The sequence below is a fragment of the Danio rerio genome, chromosome 22 (assembly GCF_049306965.1).
Source record: "Danio rerio strain Tuebingen ecotype United States chromosome 22, GRCz12tu, whole genome shotgun sequence".
NCBI classification, from domain to species: domain Eukaryota; kingdom Metazoa; phylum Chordata; class Actinopteri; order Cypriniformes; family Danionidae; genus Danio; species Danio rerio.
In genome coordinates, this window is record NC_133197.1 from 25,347,383 (window position 1) to 25,370,176 (window position 22,794).

General features: G+C 34.0%; 1 protein-coding gene across 3 annotated transcripts in view; it reads left to right on the forward strand.

Annotated features, from left to right (window-relative positions):
• The first annotated feature begins 5,415 nt into the window (after positions 1–5,415).
• The window catches only part of wdr47b (WD repeat domain 47b), a 31,460-nt gene continuing 14,081 nt past the window's right edge, over positions 5,416–22,794 (forward strand). The window contains exons 1-6 of one of the 3 annotated variants that reach the window (XM_073936669.1): positions 5,416–5,552; positions 7,899–8,092; positions 10,865–10,948; positions 11,036–11,120; positions 17,587–18,368; positions 21,982–22,087. In XM_073936669.1, coding sequence (XP_073792770.1) covers positions 7,935–8,092; positions 10,865–10,948; positions 11,036–11,120; positions 17,587–18,368; positions 21,982–22,087 — 1,215 coding nt within the window. In that variant the 5' untranslated portion in view covers positions 5,416–5,552; positions 7,899–7,934. The remainder of the gene's footprint in view (positions 5,553–7,898; positions 8,093–10,864; positions 10,949–11,035; positions 11,121–17,586; positions 18,369–21,981; positions 22,088–22,794) is intronic. The other 2 variants (NM_001201421.1, NR_130148.1) reach the window with 2 other exon arrangements.

A 22,794-nucleotide genomic window follows, 5' to 3' on the forward strand; every position in this document is an offset into this window, starting at 1 on the left:
AAAAATTTAAACAATCCTTAAACAAAATCAATGTCAACAATTTCTACAGCACCAAATCTGGAGTCTGGATCATTTGTGAAGAATGATATGATCAGCAATGGCTGTTAAAGTTTCTTCTTTGACAAAAATTATAACTAAAATATATTGAAACAGTTATTTTCCTTTAAGATATTATAATATTGCTGTTTCTATTGTATTTCAATCATAAAAATGCTTTTTTGGAGAACATACAAGATTTCAAGCAACCAGCCCCATTATGGAGTTGAAAGGTCATCATGGTCATAAGCTGCTTTATATATGAAATGCAGACGTATAAAGTTAGTACCTCATTATGTGAACTTTCAAAGCAGCTACAAACTTGTGAAAGGAAGTGGAGCACAGACCTGAAGCGAACAAGTTGCAGGTGCATTTAAAAAGAACGAAAGCCTTTGCCAAACAGGGTCACGTATAAACTACTGACAACATTCAGAGGACATTTGGATGCCACAAAACTGCAGCTTCAAAACGAATCAGTTCATGCAGCTCTACTGTGACCTAGATTCAACAAAGACTGATCAGAGGAAGACCCACAAAGCTAGCCTTTTACACTGGTAAACATATGCCTACAGTATAATCATTTACATTTAGTGATTAGGCAGATGCTTTTGTCCAAAGGAATTGAGGAGGCATTAAGTGACTCAATAAGTAGAGGCAATACATACAAGAAGAGCTAGTTATTTAAAGTCACTTGTTTATTCTAAAACTTTGTGTTAGAGTGCTCTTTTTTTAGAGAGCAAGAAAGTGCTTTAGGTGGTCTTGTTTGTGCACATTTGGGTTTAGGTGTTCTCTGAAGAGATGGGTTTTTAGTTGTCGTTTGAAGGAAACGGAAGTGAATCATTTCAAATGGAGAGTAGTCCGGGAGCTGCGTGGAGTTCCAATCATCTCCGTATGCAGAAAATTTGGATCCGATTTGAGCTGCGGATCCATTGAAATATTTGAACTCTTGCAGCTAGACCGTATGCGACTGGTCGTATCACCGGATGTGATGCATTCCAGTGTTGTCCAAGCAGGTCCATGTGCACGAGATGAGAAATATATATATATATTTTTTTTGTTATTTTTTGAATCAGAACAAAAGTGTATATTACAAAAACATTTTTATTCATGAATGAGTAATAAAAATATACTTTCTTTAATGTAGTCTCTACTACTCCAAAAATGTTAGTGGTCTATGAGTTTCTAGTATTTGTTCATTCATTTATCGTGAACGCACAGAGAATAAAGGCTCTTTTTGCAATTTATTTATTTCGGACACAATGAGAATCAGCTCTCCCATGGTGCACGACATCACTGAAAACTCTGTGCGACTGCCATAAGGGGGCATACTCCGACAGTCGTGTCCAAATGTCGTGTGCAGTGGAATGGCAGCTTGATTCGTTCAAATTCATATGAGTTCAGTCATGCAAAAATGTAAAATTTTAAAAAGGACGCGTGGCACCTAACCCCAACCGTCATTGAGTTATGAGCAAATAGTACTAAATTGTATGAATTAGATCATATGAATTCATACGAATTAGCCACTAAATCAAAAAGTTACAAATTGCCATGAGATTGCGTCAGCTCGGAACATTGAATGTGAAGGTTTTGGAAAGGAATTTATGGCCTCTCTGCGAAGATACCACAAGGCGATGCTCACTCCCCAACCAGGGGATTTAAGAACGAGCAGTGCCAGTGGCTGTCCTGTATCAGTGATTTATACTTGATCCGTTTAACCAATGCGTAAACGACTTTGACCAATAACCAATGCAGAGAAGTAAAGAGAGGTGTTACACAGGCTCTCTTTGGCTCATTGAAGACTAGACGAGCTGCAGCGTTCTAGATCCAGTCGAGGAAATGTAAGTATTTTACGTATTGTCAGTTTAGTGGATAATTTGTACGAATTCATATGAGTTCAGTCGTACGAAAATGTACAATTTTAAAAAGGAGGCGTGGCACTTAACCCCACCCCTAACCGTCATTGGGTGATGAGCAAATCGTACAAAATTGTACGAATGAGATCATAGGAATTCATACAAATTAGCCACTAAATCAAAAAGTTACCAATTGCCTTGAGATTGCGTAGATTTGTTGAGGCTTAAGAGTGCAATATGGGAGACCAGCTAAGAGTGTTGCAGTAGTCCAGCCCTGAAATGACAAGAGCTTGGACTAAAAGTTGTGAAGCATATTAAGATGGGTCTAATTTTTCGGATGTTGAAGTATTCACTGATATATTTGGTTTCATAAACATCAAGTTAATTAAAGTAGGCTAAATATTTAATATAAAAGATATCAGGTATTAGTCTATCAATTAGGTCTATTTGTTGATATAAAACTCAATATTTTGAATTAAGTAGCTTTTGATGTGTCAGCTTGGCTCAATATAATGTTCTGTCATGTGTTTACCCTGCCGCTGAACTAAAAATAGGCCAAATTGTTTTTAGATAGATTGTGTCAAAGCTGCTTAAAATAGAAGTTCTAGTAAATTGAAACTGCGTCTGTCATCTAAAGCATTTGTCCTATCAACAAAGTGCTGCATTTGTCTTTAATTTAATAAACAATTAATAATCTACAGATGTGGCATTCATTGTATCATTTCAGCTCCCCACAAATATTGAACTCAATTAACTGAACTCATAAATACAATCTTTCTGACATGACTTTAACTACATTCACAGTCATTCATGCTTCATGAATATATATATATATATATATATATATATATATATATATATATATATATATATATATATATATATATTCTTTTTTTCCACTGTTTAATACCTTCTTATAGTAAACATAATAAAATAGTTTAATTAATTCAAGTTTAATAATACTGCATCTCAAACAGGATGCAATATAGAATAGCTTTTGCACAGCTTTTAATAGCATAGTACCATCAAGTGGTCACACGGTGAAATATCAGGCCATTCGCTTCCTAGGTAAAGTTTCTCTCAGTCGCTTTGGAAAATTTCTCACAATACTATTTACATTTGCACAAAAGTTAATGCATTTCTCAAAACAATTAGTCATTTGTGCACATAGCAGTTTCTCATTCCTTTCAAAAAATTGCAAATGCTTAAGTAAAGCATGCTTATAAAATGCTTAAACTCTCTGCTGTTTTATAATATTATCATTAATTTGCTTATATAATGTCAGTCAAAAATAACTAAACTTGTGAATGTTGAATATTCATTCCACATAAAACTAATAGTCCTCATTTCATTGAGTCATTACATACAAAAATGTTGAACTAGCTGTCAAAATCTGTCAAGCCAGTTTTATTATTATTTTTTTAAATGTCCTCTTAATTGAACAATTTCATTAATGATTTACAGACTTGTGTGTGTTGTAGGTTCAGTTCCAATATGTACTGCAATATTGTTTACAGTTGTGCACAGCTCTACCCAAAAGGAAGTTTTTTTTTTTTTTTTTTGTGTGTGTGTAAATAAGGGTATTTATTCTTTTGCACAATGCTGTGAATAAATTAGAATTGTAAAGAGCAAATGCAGTAAAGATGTGAAACACATATTCAGTGTCTTGTACTCAGATACCTCACTAAATGCAGTGAGGTCTAACTTTACTGTAGCTTTCAAATGGCTGTGCAAATAGTATATAGGGCTGTTTTGAGCATTTTCAGGAAGTATCATCAAAATCTGACTTTTGTATTGGATAAATGTAGAGTAAACGGTCATAATAAAAACATGACAAAACCATTTGACTATCTTGTTCATAAACAAGAGTGTCAGGACTTTTCATCTTGATGACACTGACACTTTCTGTAACGTGGAGTCTGACACGGAGGGATCCATTTGCAGTATATTTAATAAACACAGTTTAATCACAAAATACGCACTTGCATGCGAACTCACATCAAACGTGGTTATATTGGGTCTAAGGGCTGGTGGCTGGCTGTCAAGCAGTGTGATAGCAGGCATGGGTGAGAGGCAGGCGTCGTGGGTCAGAGGCGAGGTATCAGGCTAGGTTCAGGGCAGTCGGCGTGAATTAGAGTCATGGTATCAAGCAAGGTTTAAGGCAGGCAAGGTCAATAAACAGTCCAGGTAATACACGGGAGATCAGGCAAGGTCAATAAATAGCCCAGGTAATACACGGGAGATCAGGCAAGGAGATAACACTAAGTAATGTCAGCAGGGCAGAACAAGACTTCGCAAAGAAGTGAGTGTGTGAGCTGCTTATATGAGTGTGTGGATCATCAGCGGGATGAGCTGCAGGTGTGTGTAGCAATCAGTGTATGAGCATGACGTAATGTCTAGAAGTCCGGTGATGATGACCTCTGCTGGCCAGCGAGGGAAATGACTGTCGGTGACACTTTCATTGACATGATTACTTGCTTTTGAGGAATGAACTCCATGTTGAGCAGATGACACACTTTTGTAGGTTATCAACTAAGTTTTGCAGTTTGTACTAATTGTTTTAAGAAATGCATTAACTGTTGTGCAAATGTAAATAGTGTTGTGAGAAATTTTCCAAAGCGACTGAGAAAAACTGTAAATAGAAAAATTAATTAATCTGAAACAAAACTGAATTTATTTGAATAGATACACTGAAAAATTATTCACTGGATTGGCAATTTTTAAGGTATGTGGTTGCAAACAAATTATATGGGCTGAATTTAACCAAACCGATTAAGTTGAACATCACTAAATTGTATTTAAATTTTTGTATTTGTATCAATTGTTTGCATGCACTTACCTTAAAATAAATTAGTAAGTACCACTTTTTACTAGTAAGTACCAACAGACAGATTGTCAGACAGACAGACAGACAGACAGACAGACATATAAACAAACAGACATACAGATAAACAAACACACATAAACAGACAAACAGACAGAAGGACAGCCAGATAAACAGACAGACATAAAACAAACAGATAAACAAACAGACATATAAACAGACAGACAGAAGGACAGACAGATAAACAGACTGACAGACAGGACAAACAGACAGATAAACAGACAGATAAACAAACAGACAGACAGATAAACAGACAGACAGTCAGATAAACAGACAGACAGATAAACAGACAGACAGTCAGATGAACAGACAGACAGATTTATATTTAGCATAATATTTATTGGTCTTTTTTAAATATACTGAAACCATCCCAGCTTTTTAGACTTACAGAGACAAATTAATAAATACATAGGCTATTATGCAAAACATTTGTAATGAGGAAAAAAACAAATGTATTCATTGTAATATATTAACTTCCAGAAGTCACCATTAATCTTGAATTTAGCAGTGCGGAGCTCGGTGTGGGTGTGAACGGAGCAGCGCAGCTGTCCGCCGGTAACGGGCGCTGCCGCCGCTAGTGATGGAGAAAGAGAGAGAGAGAGAGAGATAGAGAGAGAAAGAGAGAGACGGAAGGAGGGTGGGGACGTCGAGCCATTATCGGGATAATCGCACCTCACGCTCGGCCGCAGGAACGCTGAGCTCGCGCTAATCGGCGTTGGAAGAGACGCGCTGGGGAAGATTGAGTAAACAAGTGGGGTTTGGCTGGAGCTTTATTCCAGGTGAGGTTTTGCAGATGATACACGCGGGGATCTTTTAATGGTGTCCTGCAAACACGTCTCTGAGTTCAGCTTCACTGCCTGTACTGCTTCAGGGGGCCAGACATGCTGATTTTAGCTATAGGTGAATGAGCGAATTGGCAGATTGAGGCTGCATGCAGTTAAATGGGTCAATAAATGAAAATGAGGATGGGGTGAGGATCAGGTGGTGTACCTAATACCCATCGTTTTTCCTATTGTACGCTGAAATGCAACGCTCTGACAGCACTGCGTGGCACAAGTTGTCGCAGTACTTGGATGCAACTGTTTGCATGCATAATAAATCAAGATTTTAAAAGGTTTCATTTTCTGTGGGTCACATGGTTTATTTATTGGGTGGTGGATGGTTGGTGAGGGATTAATTTTGGTGCGCTGTGCAGTCTATATTTAATGCTTATGCAGGTTTGGGTGTGAAAGTAGTCATTCACTCTTCATGTTTACCTCTACTGATTTTAATCTACAATTGATAAGTTCCGCAAGCAGAGCAGCTGACACCTAAATCCAAAAGTTTAATTATATATTTAATTTGATTAGTTATTGTGTGTATGTGCGTGTCACATTTACCTATTTATAGACTAGCTTATTTCATTTACAGTACTGAGCTAATGATAAGTAAATAACTTATTTACTTAAAAGTAAATAAGATATATATATATATATATATATATATATATATATATATATATATATATATATATATATATATATCAAATATTTAATAACATTTAATTATTTGTTAGTTTTTATTAATCTAATTTAACTTATTTTTGTTTGCTTGTTTTATTAGGGTGTCTGCAGGGTCTTAAAAAGTCTTAAAATGTCTTACATTTTAAGACTAAACACCTCTACAACTAAATTTTAGGCTTTAAAAAGTCTTAAGTTCACTGAAATATTGTGTAGTAGGTATTTAGTCATTTCAAACAGGTCTTACATTTTCCTCTGTCCAAGTAAAGCTACCCGATCGGGCTGATTTCAATCCAATCACCAACAATCTATCTTAATAAAACCTTTTTTTTTAAATATATATTTAAGTTTATATTTAGTTTTTTTTATATAGCAAAGAGATACAATTTACAATAGTTGTTCAGATTTTAACAGCAATTTCTCCAAGTTAAATTCCTCAATCATGAAAAGATTACAGTTTCTCGTGATAATAATGGAGCAATCTTTTTACATTATCTTCCATTCATAGAAAGACATAATATTTATAAATATGAATGAAACTTAAGGATTTATAACAGATATGCATTTAGGTTGAATGAAAGTTATACTCCTAAAGCCAACAAATATATGTTTTAAATTTTTTTTTCTGTAATTGTCTTTACAATAAATATACTTTTAACATCGTTAAACTTGTCAATAAAAATGAATAAATAAATATTATGTTGAAAAAAGTGGAAACAACTAGAGTTTCCTTGTTTTGACAAATTAAAGAATGTAGCTAAAAATAATTACATTATTTTTTTTGTGGCAAACATTAGAAATATTCATTAGTGTTTTGCTCTGTATAAGTCTAAAATTAAATGCATAATGGTCTTAAAAGGGTCTTAAAAAGTCTTCAATTTGACTATACACTGATATAATTTTCTATTTCCTTAAAACTTGTTTTGTCATTTATTTATTTAGGTACGTTATATAAAATATAAAAGCAAATTTATTTTCGATTGTTGAAGTAAATGTATTTAAAATACATTTATAGTAATTGGTGGACTATAAAACCCAAAAAGTTAAGGTAACTCAAACCGTTTGAGGAAACCGATCGCTACAAACCATTTAAATTATAAAACTAATCCATATGAGTACTGTGAACTTACTCCATTTAAGATGAAGTAATGAGGTATTTAATTAACTCTTTACCTTCAACACTGAGTTCAAAACTCTTTTCAAATGAGCAGAATTAACTTTCAGTCAATTTTGAGTTAACTACAGTCATTTCATTTGATAAAGTTGACTGTTGGTTTTACAGCGGGTACTGGGAAACTATTTAACCAATAACTTTATTATGTATGTATTTCTATATTTATTTAGTCAGAGAGTTTGTTAATAACCAAGTTAATAATCCTGAGCTGTTTCCTTCAATTTAACCACCACAAAATGACATACAACTAATAGATTGGGTTTTATTTGGTCATTTCATATATATTTACAGAGAGCTCTGTCTGGTCCCATGGTGTAGAAGATTAATAGTGTGGGGATATTTTGCTCCCACACTGCAGGCAAAAGCTTACACACACACACACACACACACACGCACACGCACACGCACACACACACACACACACACACAGCTCTGTCTGTCCTTGCTTACAGATCACCTTCTCTCTGTCGCGTCAGGAATCTGACACCATGACTGCAGAGGAGATTATAAACATTAAAGAAGCTGAGATAATCAAGCTGATCCTGGACTTCCTCAACTCCAGAAAGCTGCACATCAGTATGTTGGCATTAGAGAAGGAGAGTGGCATCATTAATGGACTTTATTCAGATGACATGCTCTTCCTGAGGTGAGGACTAAACTGAAAACCGTTTAATCCACTCTATTTAAGGGATAGTTCACCTCAAAATTAAAACTCGCTGTAAAGGCAAGACACTACTAGTGATTAGGATAAAACTAATAGTTATTCTTGTATTTACCTCATGGACTGATTATTTAAGAAACTACAAACATTTTTGGTCATGCAAGTTCTTTAAAGCAGTGTTTCTCAACCATGTTTCTGGAGGACCACCGGCACTGCATGTTTTGAATGTCTCCTTTGTCTGTCACACCATTACAGGTCTTCTAGTCTTTGCTAATGAGCTGGTGTGCTTGGTTAAGGAGACATGGATTATCTGCAGAGCTGGTGCTCCTCCATTAGCGTGGTTGAGAAACGCTGTTTTAAAATGATGTCTGAATATGCAAATGGGACTGAAATGTAATTTCAGTAAACATGCTCCTATTTTGTAGCAGAAATGTTCGAGCAATGGATGAAGTCAGGTTAAAAAATACTTTTTTATTTTGTCTTATTTTATTACTCAATAATTCAGAAATATCTGTGAACAGCCAGAAAAATAACATTTTCACCATTTTATGCAAATTATGTGGAAATAAATCTCTCTGTAAAAAAAACTTCAGAATATACATATGATTATAACTTGTAAGTCTGGTCTCATCTTAATAAAAAGAAGATGAAACCATGGGTCTTGGTGATTTTAAGAAAATGCAAATGAATGGCTTTGAGATCTTTGTGTCAAAAAAACAAAATGAATACTTGTAGCTTCTAATGATACGTTGAGGTTATGTTCACACTAATATGATTCTGTTTAAAAACGCACGAGGATCAGCTCTTTTAAACATTAAAGATCCGATCCTCCCTATACGTAACCCATACCGCTGAACCACCAGGGGCGCCCATTGCTCTTAAATGTGAATCTGTTCTGCGCTTTCTTTTTATTTAGGCATGAAAACACTTTAAAATAAATATATAAACGGCTGGATTCCCTTCCTTTCCATTACAGGCATCGTTGCCCCTCCTACGCAATCCTTAAAACAGTAAGTTCATGTAGCAGTGCGTGACTGTCAGACGTGCTCCCTAGTGATAAATAGATGCCATTTCCCAAACTTGACTTTGGTCCAAACCAAACTGAAAAGAACCAAAATCCAGTCATTTGACAAAATCCACATCACTCAGTGGATACATGCTGTTTTAATGTCACAGTGTCGAAAATGATGACTCATTTTTAGTCATGTAACTTGTACAGATGAAATGGTGGACGATGTTGTAAAACTGTTGTTTTGAGTGCTCTCTGTTTTAACAACATTGAAGATTAATGTTGCTTTTCTACAAATGACACAAATGTTTAATCTAAGCTGTTTAGTGTCAGAATTAGATGACAGTTGCGTCTCAGCAGGATTCTGTTCTTTAAAGCCAATATTTTAGCACAATTGTTTTGGTACGTCGCCCACTCTGTATTCTTGCTCACTTTTGTAACTTTGTACTCCTGTGTTACTCACAACAACATCTTAATCTTAACATCAGTACTTAAATAAACAAGACAAAAAAGTGTACTTTGTTTCAACATATTGTTTTCATGTTTCAAAGAGCTGGAAAGTAAATAAACGCATTGACACATTCACAGTACAGGGGCGAATGCATTTTCAGTCATTTCAATATGGATGAACTACTTTTTGGGAAGTAATTAAAAAAGGATAGTGTGAACACAGAGCATTTTTAGATAAAAACACTATTTAAACATTTTTAACCATAATCCTTTCTGGATTAGTGTAGACCAGGGGTGTCAAACTGAACTCCTTGAGGGTCACAACCCTGCATAGTTCAGTTCCAGCCCTGCTTCAACACACCTATCTGTAGGTATTAAACAAACCTAAAGCTCTCAATTAGTTTGATCAGGTGTGTCTCATTAGGACTAAAGCTAAACTGTGCAGAGCTGCGGCCCTCCAGGACCTGAGTTTGACACATGGTGTAGACGTTTTAGGTCTTATGAACAGTTTTAGGTCACATGAAGTGAATTAATTGGCATGTGCAAGAAGAAACTAAACATTATTTATAACATTATTACCTTTAATCCACAGCCAGATTAATATCCACAGATATTAATTTTGTAATGCCTGTACTTTATTGATTTTTTTTTTTTAACTCAAAGCCAGCAGTATATTGATGTACTTTCAAATCTCTGAAATGGAATATTGAGTAGGGGCAGGGCTTTCTTTTGCGCATCACTCCCTCATAGCAAATTAACAGTAAGAGAAGCTATTAATAAACAGTTATGGAAGCCCTCAGGTGGACGTCAACAGAAGGACTGCCACTCCAGATGCAGAAGCAGATGGTCAGACTTTGAATAATTTTTTTTTTTTTTGTCAGTGGATTAACTAGCACGGATTATTTATTCACGTCAAGCATAACAATGTGTGCTAGCAAAATAAACATTGCAAATTTGAATTCAAGCGGACTTTAAAGTCGCAGTAGCTGTTTACTTGCATTTTATGAATTAATAAAGACCAAATTCAGCTAAAAATCTTCTGTTAAAAACAGTCGAGACTGAGCAAATTAACAGCAAGCATACTTTTTTGTTGAACTATTCCTTTAAGAAACCACTGTGTTTTCCTAAAGTAATTGTTGTTCTGGTTAATGAGGTGTGGAAATGGCAAAACACTGTATTTTTTTGTTAATGAAGTATTGAGTACTCTTGCAATTCTTGCACTTCTTTCATCCTTAACTTAATGCTATTGTTTTAGGATGAGGATTAACAGATTTTGGCTCTTTTTCTGTTGTTTAAAGGCAACTTGTTTTGGACGGGCAGTGGGAGGAAGTTTTACAGTTCATCCAGCCTTTGGAGGGTCTGGATAAATTTGACAGAAAGAGGTGAGCGGTGTTGATTTTTGTGCCTTTAGTCAGTGTTCAGCGCTATATTGCGTGTTTCATACTAGTAACATGCTTTATTTTTTTCAGGTTTCGATATATCATCCTAAAACAGAAGTTTTTGGAAGCTCTGTGTGTTAACAATGCCATATCTGCATCAGATGACCCTGAAAATGTGAGTTTGTGTACAAAATTATTACATTGATTATTCTTTAAAACAAAAACAAACAAAAAAAAACACCAATTTTGCTTTTCTTATGCAAAAAAGAGTAAATTATTTCTATATTGTTATAGTTAAACAAATATAAAATGTTTAAAAATATTTATATTATATAAAAATATTTATATAATAATAATAATAATAAATATAATAATTTGTACCATGTAAATATCATACATTGATGAATGGATGGATGATAGATAAATAGATTTAATACTTGCCATTTAATTATTCTCTTATTGTCAACAAAGAGTCTTTTTTATTAGCAATTTAGGTGTTTACTTGTATATTATTATTATTAAAATTAATATTAATAATAATCAGGGCTTTACATTAACACCTGCCAACTTGTAAATACGGGTAGATTTCAGCTCTGGCAGGTAAGACAGCCACTCCCACTTGCCACTTTGGCAGGTTGGAAATAATTTTAAAAATTGTAGTTTTCTTAAAGCAGGGTTCGACAATAAAGATGGCCCAATATGCATGCAAATGTGATCTTAGAATCGAGAAGCAGCACGACTGACACAAATAACTGTGTTCACGTGAGCAAAAGCAGGTGAATACCTTATGAGAGGATGATTACTCGCACGCACAGGTGATGTGATGCGCGTGACTGTTAAAAACAGGGTCCCCGCGGGTCCTTAAAAAGTCTTGAAATGTCTTAAATAAAATTTTTGATTTTTAAGGTCTGAAAATGTCTTGAATTCTGTAATTTTCCATAAAGAGGTCTTAAATTTCATGTGGGATCTTAAATTTCATGTCAGACTCCTCTTATGGTGGCAAATCAATGCCAATATAAATCGAGCGCAACGGTGATGTTTGCGCGCGAGGAAAAGTGAACCTTGAGCAGATTACAGGTCTACGCGCGAGAAAACTACAGCTCGCAAGCGCACAGGGGATCTTCACGCGCGCGCTTAACTGATCCAGCGCGAGAAAACAAGTCCCGCGCACGCACATCATCATCTGTGCGCATGATGTACGCTCTCGCGAGCGAGGTCATGCCTACAGCGCGCGCGCGTTCAGTTCTCTCCGCTCGCTCGCTGGTTCTTCTCTCTGCTCGTGCGAAACATTTAGGATTTTTGTCAGTCCTAGGGCGGGACTTGGTTTACTTGTTATCTCTAACACTATTGGCTACTCTACCTTTCCGGGATTGGACGCAGGTAAGCTAGTTTCCCGGGTAAATAAAAATATATAGGATATCTTATCATAATGTCACAGTGTGAAACTAATAGACTTACTTACTCAGTAATAAGAAGTGACGACTTACTTTCAATAATAAGGTATTTCTTGTAATAATTAATCTCATAATAATGCCTATTTTTACCATCATGACCAAGTCATATAATGACATATCAAAATAATGAGATATATTCTTGTAACAAACTTTATTACTTGGGAGAGAAAGAGAGAGTTATACCATATGTGGCAAAAGATCTCTCCATTAAACAGAAATTGGGGAAAATATACATGGGCTAATAATTCAGGACGAATAATTCAGACTTTAAATGTCTGTTTTGAACCATTTGATGAAGTTTAGCACCTACATTTAAACTGAACTCAAGCCAAACGTGTTAAAATTGATAAAAATCTTTTTTTTTTTTTTAGACTCATTGTCCTTGACTCATTTTCTATGAAGTACAAGTCAGAATAAATTGAATGGACAATAGTATACAAAATAGGCTATACATGCATGCAGTGCATAAAGTACAAAGGTTTATAGTAAATATATCGCCATTAGTCTGTTATTCCACTATACAGTTAAAGTCAGAATTATTAGCCCGCCTGAATTATTAGCCCCCTGTTTATTTTTATCCTAATTTTTATTTAACGGAGAGAAGATTTTTTTCAACACATTTCTAAACATTATAGTTTTAATAACTCATTTCTAATAACTGATTTATTTTATCTTTGCCATGATGACAGTAAATAATATTTGACTAGATATTCTTCAAGACACTTCTATACAGCTTAAAGTGACATTTAAAGGCTTAACTAGGGTAACTAGGCAGGTAATTAGGCAAGTTATTGTATAACGATGGTTTGTTCTGTAGACTTTTGAAAAAAATAAATAGCTTAAAGAGGGTAATAATATAGACCTTAAAATGGGTTTTAAAAAATTAAAAACTGCTTTTATTCTTGCTGAAATAAAACAAGAAAAAAGTGGGCTAATAATTTTGACTTCAACTGCATATGTGACATGATGTGGGCATGTTGTATAGAAAGTGGTATTTGTATGCCTCTGAAGTGGAATAATGTAATGGATACATGCAGTGAGTAAAGCCAAACGAAGATTGTAGAAATTAAATTGTTGCTCAATAGGTGGCGATAAACATCCGTCTGAATGTCTGTCACTGTATTTCTTTATGTTTGATTGGGCTAATCATTTTTGATTGAAGTCTTTATTTTATATGCAGGTTATTCAATCATTAACTTAAAATGAGATTGAAAAAAATATATTATATATATATATATATATATATATATATATATATATATATATATATATATATATATATATATATATATATATATATATATATATATATATATATATATATATATATATATTCCACTGATCTATATTACAAACAATGGTAATAATTATAATAATATACAAAGATGCACTGCACATATAGTATGCATTGTATGGAAAGATCTAAAAATCAAATAAACTCTTCTGAAGACAATATTTCCTAAAAAGATCATCCCCAAGTGTCATAATGAGCACTGCTGTTGTGGTTAATAATGAAGTAAAATACAACAAACCAGACAAGTGCTGCACGGGACAAATCAAATGGGTTCAGAAAGTCATGTTACAAGAATGCAAGTCATTATTTTAAAAGATTAATTATTATTCTTTGACTGTTTCTCGAGATTGAATCCTCATAAAGTTCAGAAAGTTCTCAGAAAGTTTCTTATGATTATGACTTGCAAATTGTATATATATTTAACGGCGTGATTTTTAAACTGTGTCCAATCCTGGCTAACTTCCGGAAAGGCAGAGTAGCCGATAGCGTTAGAGATAACAAGTAAACCAAGTCAACCAAGTAATCTAAAAGTCTTAAATTTTCATTTTAGAGGACTTAAAAAAGGTCTTAAATGGTATTAAATTTCCTGTTAAAAATGTGCAGATACCCTGTAAAAAGCGTGCACGCGCGCTACCGTTTACTTGCTCGAAACAACCGTGTGTAGAGGAAGCGCAACTGTTGCGATCAGATCTCTTGAAATAGACTGGACAAAAAGCGATGCTCGTGTAAGCAACAAACCTTTTGTAAGCAGCAGCAGCAGTAGTCACTGCTTTCGTTTGAATTATTCTTAGGCACGTGATCATCCTTTCATTATCTCTCGTGGTATGTTTTCACCTGCTTTTTTTTTGCTTACAGATATTTTGTTAATATAGTTTAATTATCATACTTAGCAAAACCATTGCTTTAATATGAGATTAACTTCCCATTTATGTGTATTAACCTCTGATCTGGGACCTTTAGCCAGGACAGATTACTGTGCATATTTTAGACAGGACAATAGATCTTTTTAAATGTCAATTTAAAAAAAAATCATGCACAGTTAGCAAGCTCATACACAATACACACAGTGAAATAAATGAGGAGGCATGTGGACAACACAACATCTAAATCAAATCATTTTAGCATGTCAAGGTCACATTTATTAATAAAAAATATTTTTTCCAACCAACAAAATTGTGGCTAGTGAAAATGTCAAGTGGCTAGTAATGTTGGAAATCTACTAGCCACAGTGGCTGGTGATCAAAAAAGTTAATGTCAAGCCCTGATAATAATAATCTAAAATACTGATAAATTAAGGTAGAAATAAATTATATTCATTTGAATTTGGCTTCTGAACCATAAATTGGTGAATTGTTCACAAAATTAACCAATCAAAAATATTGGGAAAAATTATTATTAAAAGTTTATTTGCATATTAATTCATATTGCTAAGATGTTTACCATAAAAATACAAAACAAAAAAGTTAATGAACCACTAAGGGTGATGCTTGTATTAAAGATATTAAAGACATTTATTTATTGCTATTATTACCATTATAAATAGCTTTCAGTTCTTGAAAGTAGCATTCTGTGTATAATTCTATAGATAAAGCATAAAAATACCACCACATACTAGGCATGTTACAATAACCTGGGGCAGACGGAATCTGCAGACATTTTTTGCTATTTGTGCTGAGAATTTTGGGAAAAAAGTCTGTGGATTCATGCAGAATTATTTTGGGAGTATCATAACTAAACTTAATAGATGAAATCAACAAATAATACATTTTTTACTTTTATTTAATGTTTACAATGCAAATCCAATTAGATCCACTTAAGTCTGGTTTATACTCGACGCGTCTGCTAGTTCGCTTGAGTGTGCGTTGCAAATGTGATGTAATCGCAAAGTTTGCAGAAGTTTACTTTGGTTGCGCGGGACATGATTTTGGCCAACAGAGCACGTGTTTTTTTTTTTTTTTTTTTTAACTTGAGCGAACAGTGCACGCGGCGCTGCATTTTATTTGAGTTGAGTATGAATCACTTTTTGGATAGATTTTGTCTGAAACTGTATGACTGTACAGACACCTGTAAGATCCGTGATCATAGGGATAACCAAATGATTAATAATTATTGGCTAGAACTTGTAACAGCATTGGAAAAGAAGGAACATTTTTTTAAAAGGTTTGGAAAAACCTGAGGGATACGTTTGTTAAGGCCAAAAGAGGCCTTGGAAAAAGTGAAGACCCAGATACACAATTACAAAATATGTTATTCCACCAGTCAAAGGTTTTACACTGATGTATATGTTACAATTTTGAATTTAAAACAATTTAATAGTTACAAAACTATAATGAAGTCACAGAATTATTACCTTGATGACTGGAAAGGAATATTTTAAACTATTGGTTTACAATATACTGATGCCTGTTTTTCTAGGCTTTATTGGTGATAATGGTCAGGAATGTTGAATTATTATTGCTTTTTTAGCATAAGTAAAGGACAGAAACTAGCCAGACAGTAATGTGTGAATTGTGGAGCGGGCTAAATCTAAAAAACATCTGTATTTTTAGTAAGTGCTTTTTTTTTTTACTATTATTCTTGCCATAATAAAAAATATATTTGCAGAGCAACCTTGTTCTGTTGTCATTAATATTTTAATGAACTTTATTAATGGGTAGAACTGTCCGAGATATAAACAAAAGCAAGTGATGCATCAAAGTTTGATTAAAAAAAAATCTTGAATGGTTATAAAAATCCTTAATCATTAAAATAATTTAAAAAAATAATAAAAATAATTTGTTTAAAATACTGAATGATATTAATGATATGACGTAGTTCCGGAAACTTTTTACTTCTCTGTTTATTCATCTTATTTTACGGTGGGTTTGTTTTAAAGAATATCACAACGGTGAACGCGGCAAGGAAAAAAGCCTTGTCCGTTTCGCGAGGTAAGCGTGCAGTCAGCGGAGGTGCACAATGCAGAGCCAGGCGATAGTATAAATCCAACTTTATTAGGTATACAAAGCAAGTCTCTCATATATCTACTAATAGACAGAAAATAGTACTTTACAAACTGTATTGTAAACAACTCGTATGAACATTTAAATATTACTATTATTCTATCACAATAATATTAGTAAAGGTAATTTAAAACTGAATAAATAAAAATTTACACACATTTACACTAGTAAATACTCGATGGGCTAAAAAATCTGTGGAAAGCTGCGAAGTTTAAATTATCACTAATCAAGGGTTTAATTGTTTAAATTTTCTCTTATACTGTTCCTCAGGTATATGTAATTTATTTAACTTGTTTTTAAAGACTATTTTATTTAGGTTTTTTTAGATCAACAGTATCTTCATGAGAAAAGCAGCATACGCATTGAAAGTTGCTGGGCAGCACACGATTCAGGAAACATCTGAAATCAAATAGCTTATATACCAAAATCCAGCATAAACAGTTCAGTTTACTTTACAGTACTGCATATGCAATAAAAAGAAAGATATCCAAAGATGCCTTTTCAAGTTGTAAATAAATCTGTGTTTTTGAAACTAATGAAGACAGAAGTCAATCGTTTACTTTAATGTTTAGCCTGATATGTTTACTGTTTCAAACTATTACAAATGTTTAATAGTTAAATAGTTTAGTAGTTTAGTAGTTTAATAGTTTAATAGTTAAATAGGGAACAAAGTTGTTGTTTTCTACCCAGACATTTTAAAAAGAAAATATTTTAGAGCAGCAATCAAAATACACATACTGTACAATGATATTTTAATTCAAGGTTATCACACCGTCATAATCTTACACCAGCCCATGCCTACCACACACTGTTTGATTCCGACTCCAAATGTGCCAGAACGTCTCCTGTATTCAGAAAGCCTTCAATGATGCTCTCTCTGTTTGTGGTCTGCAGCTGGAGCTCACCATGCAGGATGCAGTAAAGTGTCTTCATTCCCTGGAAGAGTTCTGTCCCAGCAAAGAAGACTATAGTAAACTCTGCCTGCTCCTTACGCTTCCTCGCCTCACTAACCATGCTGAGTTCAAGGACTGGAACCCCAGCACGGCACGCGTCCACTGCTTCGAGGAGGCCTGCACCATGGTGGCCGAATTCATCCCTGCCGACCGCAAACTGAGCGAAGCCGGGTTCAAAGCCAGCGGAGACCGACTCTTCCAGTTGCTCATCAAGGGAATACTGTACGAATGCTGCGTGGAGTTCTGCCAGAGCAAAGCCACCGGAGAGGAGATTAGTGAAGAGGAGGTTTTGCTAGCTGTTGATGTTTTGTGTGGAAACGGTTGCGAGGAGTTGGACTTAAGTTTGCTTTCTTGGCTGCAAAACCTGTCGTCGACGGTTTTTGCTTGCGCGTTTGAGCAGAAAACTCTTAACATTCACGTAGATCGGCTTGTAAAACCAGCCCGAACAGGTCATGCGGATTTACTCACACCTCTTTTGACTAAACTTTCACCTTGTCCTGCTTCGCCGCTTAGACGGCCCCATTCAGCGGATACATACATGTCACGATCGTTAAATCCTGCACTGGATGGCTTGTCACATGGCCTTGTAGGAAGAGAAAAGAAAAACACTGAGGGTGATGGAAAGGCGACAGCCATGTCACAGTCTTTTGCCAATTTTGGATATCCTTCTGGGGGAAATGGGAGCAAAAATGGGAGCACAGTCTGTACCGATTCACCAGACAGGTAAGACAAAAATGGGCAAACTTGTTTACTTTTTGTTATGGATGTAACTATTAACCTGACTCATGATTCGATGCGATTCATGATACTAATCTCATAATACAAAATTTAAGGTAAAGAGTAAAAAATGTTATGATTCACCTGTCTCACGATTCAAAACAATTCGCAATACTAATCTTACGATACGATTTAGTCACAATTTTTTTAACAGTATTATTCTAAAAAAATTTAAGGTAAAGAGTAGGGATATAATGATTCACCTGACTCATGATTCGATATGATTCATGATACTAATCTCACGATCTGATTACGTCAGGATTTTTAAACGAAATTATTCACAGCCACGTGACAGAACAATTATAAAAGAAGACGCTTCAATCCTGGTTTGTGGACGTTAAATCAGGTTTATTTTGTACAATGACATAACAGATATCCACACAGCAGTGGAGGTTAGCCTGTATCCTGTCACATTTGAGTGCAAAAACAGTGCAAAGCTAAGTACGCTCTGTCTGTCTGTCTGCCTGTCTGTGTGTGTGTGTATGTGTGTGTGTGTGTGTGTCAGCTGCGGTGTGCGTGTGTATCTGTGTTTGAACTTTGTAACGATATTACGTGTGACTCATCAATGCAACTTCACAACAAATACTGATTAGTATAGTTCTTACTTTAGTATTTCTCACAAACGCTACGTGAGACCTTCTTCCTTTAAGTCTGTCTGTTGTCTGATGCAGCCGAGGGAGGAGATTAAAGCACGCGGGAAGGCACATAGAAACAGTAGGCGAGGAAGACTCATCTTAAAGGCACAGTACGACAAAACCACCCCCTGGTGGAAATATGTATAAAACAGGACCTTGTAAAAGGTATAATGAAAAATCTGATGGGTGTTTTGAGCTGAAACTTTATATACACATTCTAGAGACGCAAAAGACTTATGTTAAATCTGAAAAAAGGGGTAACCTAGGTGCCCTTTAAACAAATTTAGGGTAAAGAGTAAGATGTAATGATTCACTGACTGTCGATTCGATACGATTCTCGAAACTTAACTCACAATAAGTAAGTCTTTCCTAAACCAGAGAGCAGCGTGTACAGAGGAGGTCAATAGGTCCTCTGCTTCAGGGGACTGGCCACTGGCATAAAAAATGTTAGTAGATGTGTAAATGTACAGTAGGACAGAGACAGGAGTTGAGCATAATTACAAAGGTGAATAATTCATTGTACTTGTATAATTAATTAGTATAAGTATCAGTGTGATACACTTAAGAAGAGATAATCTTAAATAATTTTAAATGTTCAATAATAATAAGCAAATTATGAAAATATGCATAAACTAATCTGAAAAGGAGAGGGTAAAAAGAATCTAATACCTACTTCTGTGACAGCACAACTTTCTCTTTCAATCTGAAAAACATCTTTACACTTTTGCTATGAAAACACTGATGCACCATGTGATCTCCGAAGCACTTGTCGGAGCAAGTAAAATCATCTGGTCTACGTGGTTTGGCTTATTAATAGTTTATTTGTGTATAGATATCTGCTGACAGTTAATCTGCATCATTGTTCTATTAGTGTAAGTAAATGTCTTTTTTCAGTATTCCGTACACAGATTGTGCCGCTGTTGTGCAGGTAAATCATCACATATTTGAGTCAATTTTCAACCGGCTCATGATAAATCATTATATCCCTACTTATTTGTCATGTCCTTTTAAACATGAATCACAAAAAGACATTTGGACCCCATTCACTTTTATTGCATAAACAAAAAAACATCATCAGAAAATGTCTTTTTGTGTTAAAAGGACATGAAATTTACTCACCTGCAAGTGGTTTCCAACTTTTGAGTTTCTTTCTTAAAATATTAAAAACATGTAACATTTAACTTCTATAGCAGGAAAAACAAAAACTATGGAAGTCAATAGTTAAGGGTTTCTAACATTTTTCAAAATATCTTCTTTTGTGGATAAAAAAATTTGTGGATGAACTATTCCTTTTAAAAAAAATCTACGATTAAGGTCAGTTGTGTGTACAAAAAAATAACAAAACATATTTCTTTATTAGCGAAATGTACTTTTTTAATAGAAAAAAAAAATTGGTATAATTCAAAATGTCAACCCCGTTGACTTTTACTAATCAAAAAAGGAAGATTTTCTTACTAATATTAAATGTGGAGTACAAAAGAAGATATTGAGTTCAAAATTGGAGCACATTGACTTTCGTTTTATGAAAAAAGTATTCTTCTTTACTAAACAGTTTTCACAATACAGTTGTATAGAAAAGCAAATTCAAAATTCAAATTAACCTTTTCTAAACCTTTTTTAAACAATGAAAATGAATGTTTTAAAAGTCAAAACCTATAGAATTCCATTGTCTTAATGAAAAAGCACTTTAAAATAACACTTTCTGTGGTGTACAAAAAATAGATTCAAAATTTAGACAGAACAATATATCTAAGTTTAAGTTTATAAAAGGTTTGCTTTAGAAAACATTATACAATGATTTTTAATACCAAATTTGATGAAAAAAATATTCTTTGCAAACTTTGATGTCTTTCTGTGCAGTGTAACAAATGTCTTTGAGGGCTTTCTGTGTCTGTTTTTAAAACAATTGACAGTTAAAAAAATCCAAAACATTGACCCCATTCATTTTTTGTATAGGCAGAAACTCTTCTTCGAAATGTTGTCTTATGTTTCACAGTTGTAAGAGACTGATAAACATAAGCTCTGCTTCTCTAGTCAGAGGTGTTACTGTGAAGCAGTGAAATTCAGCATATGGTGATTAAGCTTAACACTTCTAATCCTGTTAGATACACAGAAATAAACCACGATGGGCTAGTCAAGTACAAAAACAACTTCATTTCCAGTAACTAATACCTTACAGATTTAACACTTTTTTTTTTTTTTGTTAAATTGTAGATTAAAAGTGGCATCAGAAATTGCTTATGTTGGTGTTGCAATTTTTCAAAAGATAGAGATAATAAAATAGATTTTGTAAATAAATGTACACTACGATTCAGAAGGTTTTAGGTTGCAAAAATTGTATCAAAATTTGCTGTAAAGACTTTTTTTGTAGTGTTAAAAAAAGCTTGGATAGTCTTAATACTACTACTAGTACTACTACAACTACTACTACTACTAAAAATAATAATAATATGTATTATTATTATTACTTTTAATATTAATAACAACAACATGTATTATTATTATTATTATTATTATTATTATTATTATTAATAATAATACTTAAAAAAAATTGTGATTAAAATATTTTTGAGCAACCACTTAGCTTATTACGATGATTTATAATCTAATTCTAATCTTGACGCTGTGTTACTGAGACTGCAGTAATAATACTGTAAATCCAGCTTTGCATCTCAGTAATTAGTTGCCAAAATCCCTTAGATTTTTTTTTTTTTTTTTGGTTTTTAGCTAAAACTGATGATAAAAATGATTGTTTTAAATGCTCAAGTCCATGCAGTTACTTTTAGAAGTACATTTTCTGTTATTATTTAATACATAGTTAATTACCAGCTTATATATAAATACATTGAATATCTGTGCATCCATACTGTATAAAGGTGTTATTATGGCAATTATTTTTGTCTGCCATTTTCGTTTATCTCCAGAGCACAGGCTGAGACAATCAACAGCCCTGGTGGAACAAACTCGATACGTCCTCCACTCACTCCTGGCAAAGATGGAGGAGTCACAGCTACAGCTGACAAATCTGAGGTAACATAATTAGCTCCCATTTAGACCAGAAACATCAAGACCCTATTTACACCCATCAAAAGGGATAATTCACCAAAAGATTTACATTTCTTTCCTATTGACAAAAATTGAAAGTGATTTAATTGCATGATAATGAAATCAAGTTAACGTTCTGTGACATTAAAAGATATTTGTATAGCTAATGAGCTCGCTATTAAGAAAACCTCAGATTTGAACAAATATGATATGTTTCAATAATTGATGTACTGCACTGTACTGCACTGTACACTGTACTGCACTTATATGTAAAAAACAAATGAAACCAAAAACAAAAAAAACATCAACATTTGAATTAAAATGTGCTTTTAATAGTAAAATGGTAGGTTACTGTTTATAAAAAGTAAAAAGAAAACTCCTGTACTTAAGTTAAAAGTATTAACATATAGTAGCCAACTCATCAACACCTGGAAATGTTGCCTGGACCTCATAAATATAGGCTATATATCAACATAAACATATATAAATAATTTTTAATGCATTTTGAAATATATGTAGCATGTACATATGTCATATTTGATTCCTTTGCGTATCACTAGAAGGAAGTATGTGTACCACTAGTACCACAGTTTGAGAACCACTGCCCTAGACGATCTTAATCCAGCATTTCCACGATTCAGCCAATCATTTTTAAGTTCAGGAGAGAAGCAAAGGCGGCTGCACAAGTCTTT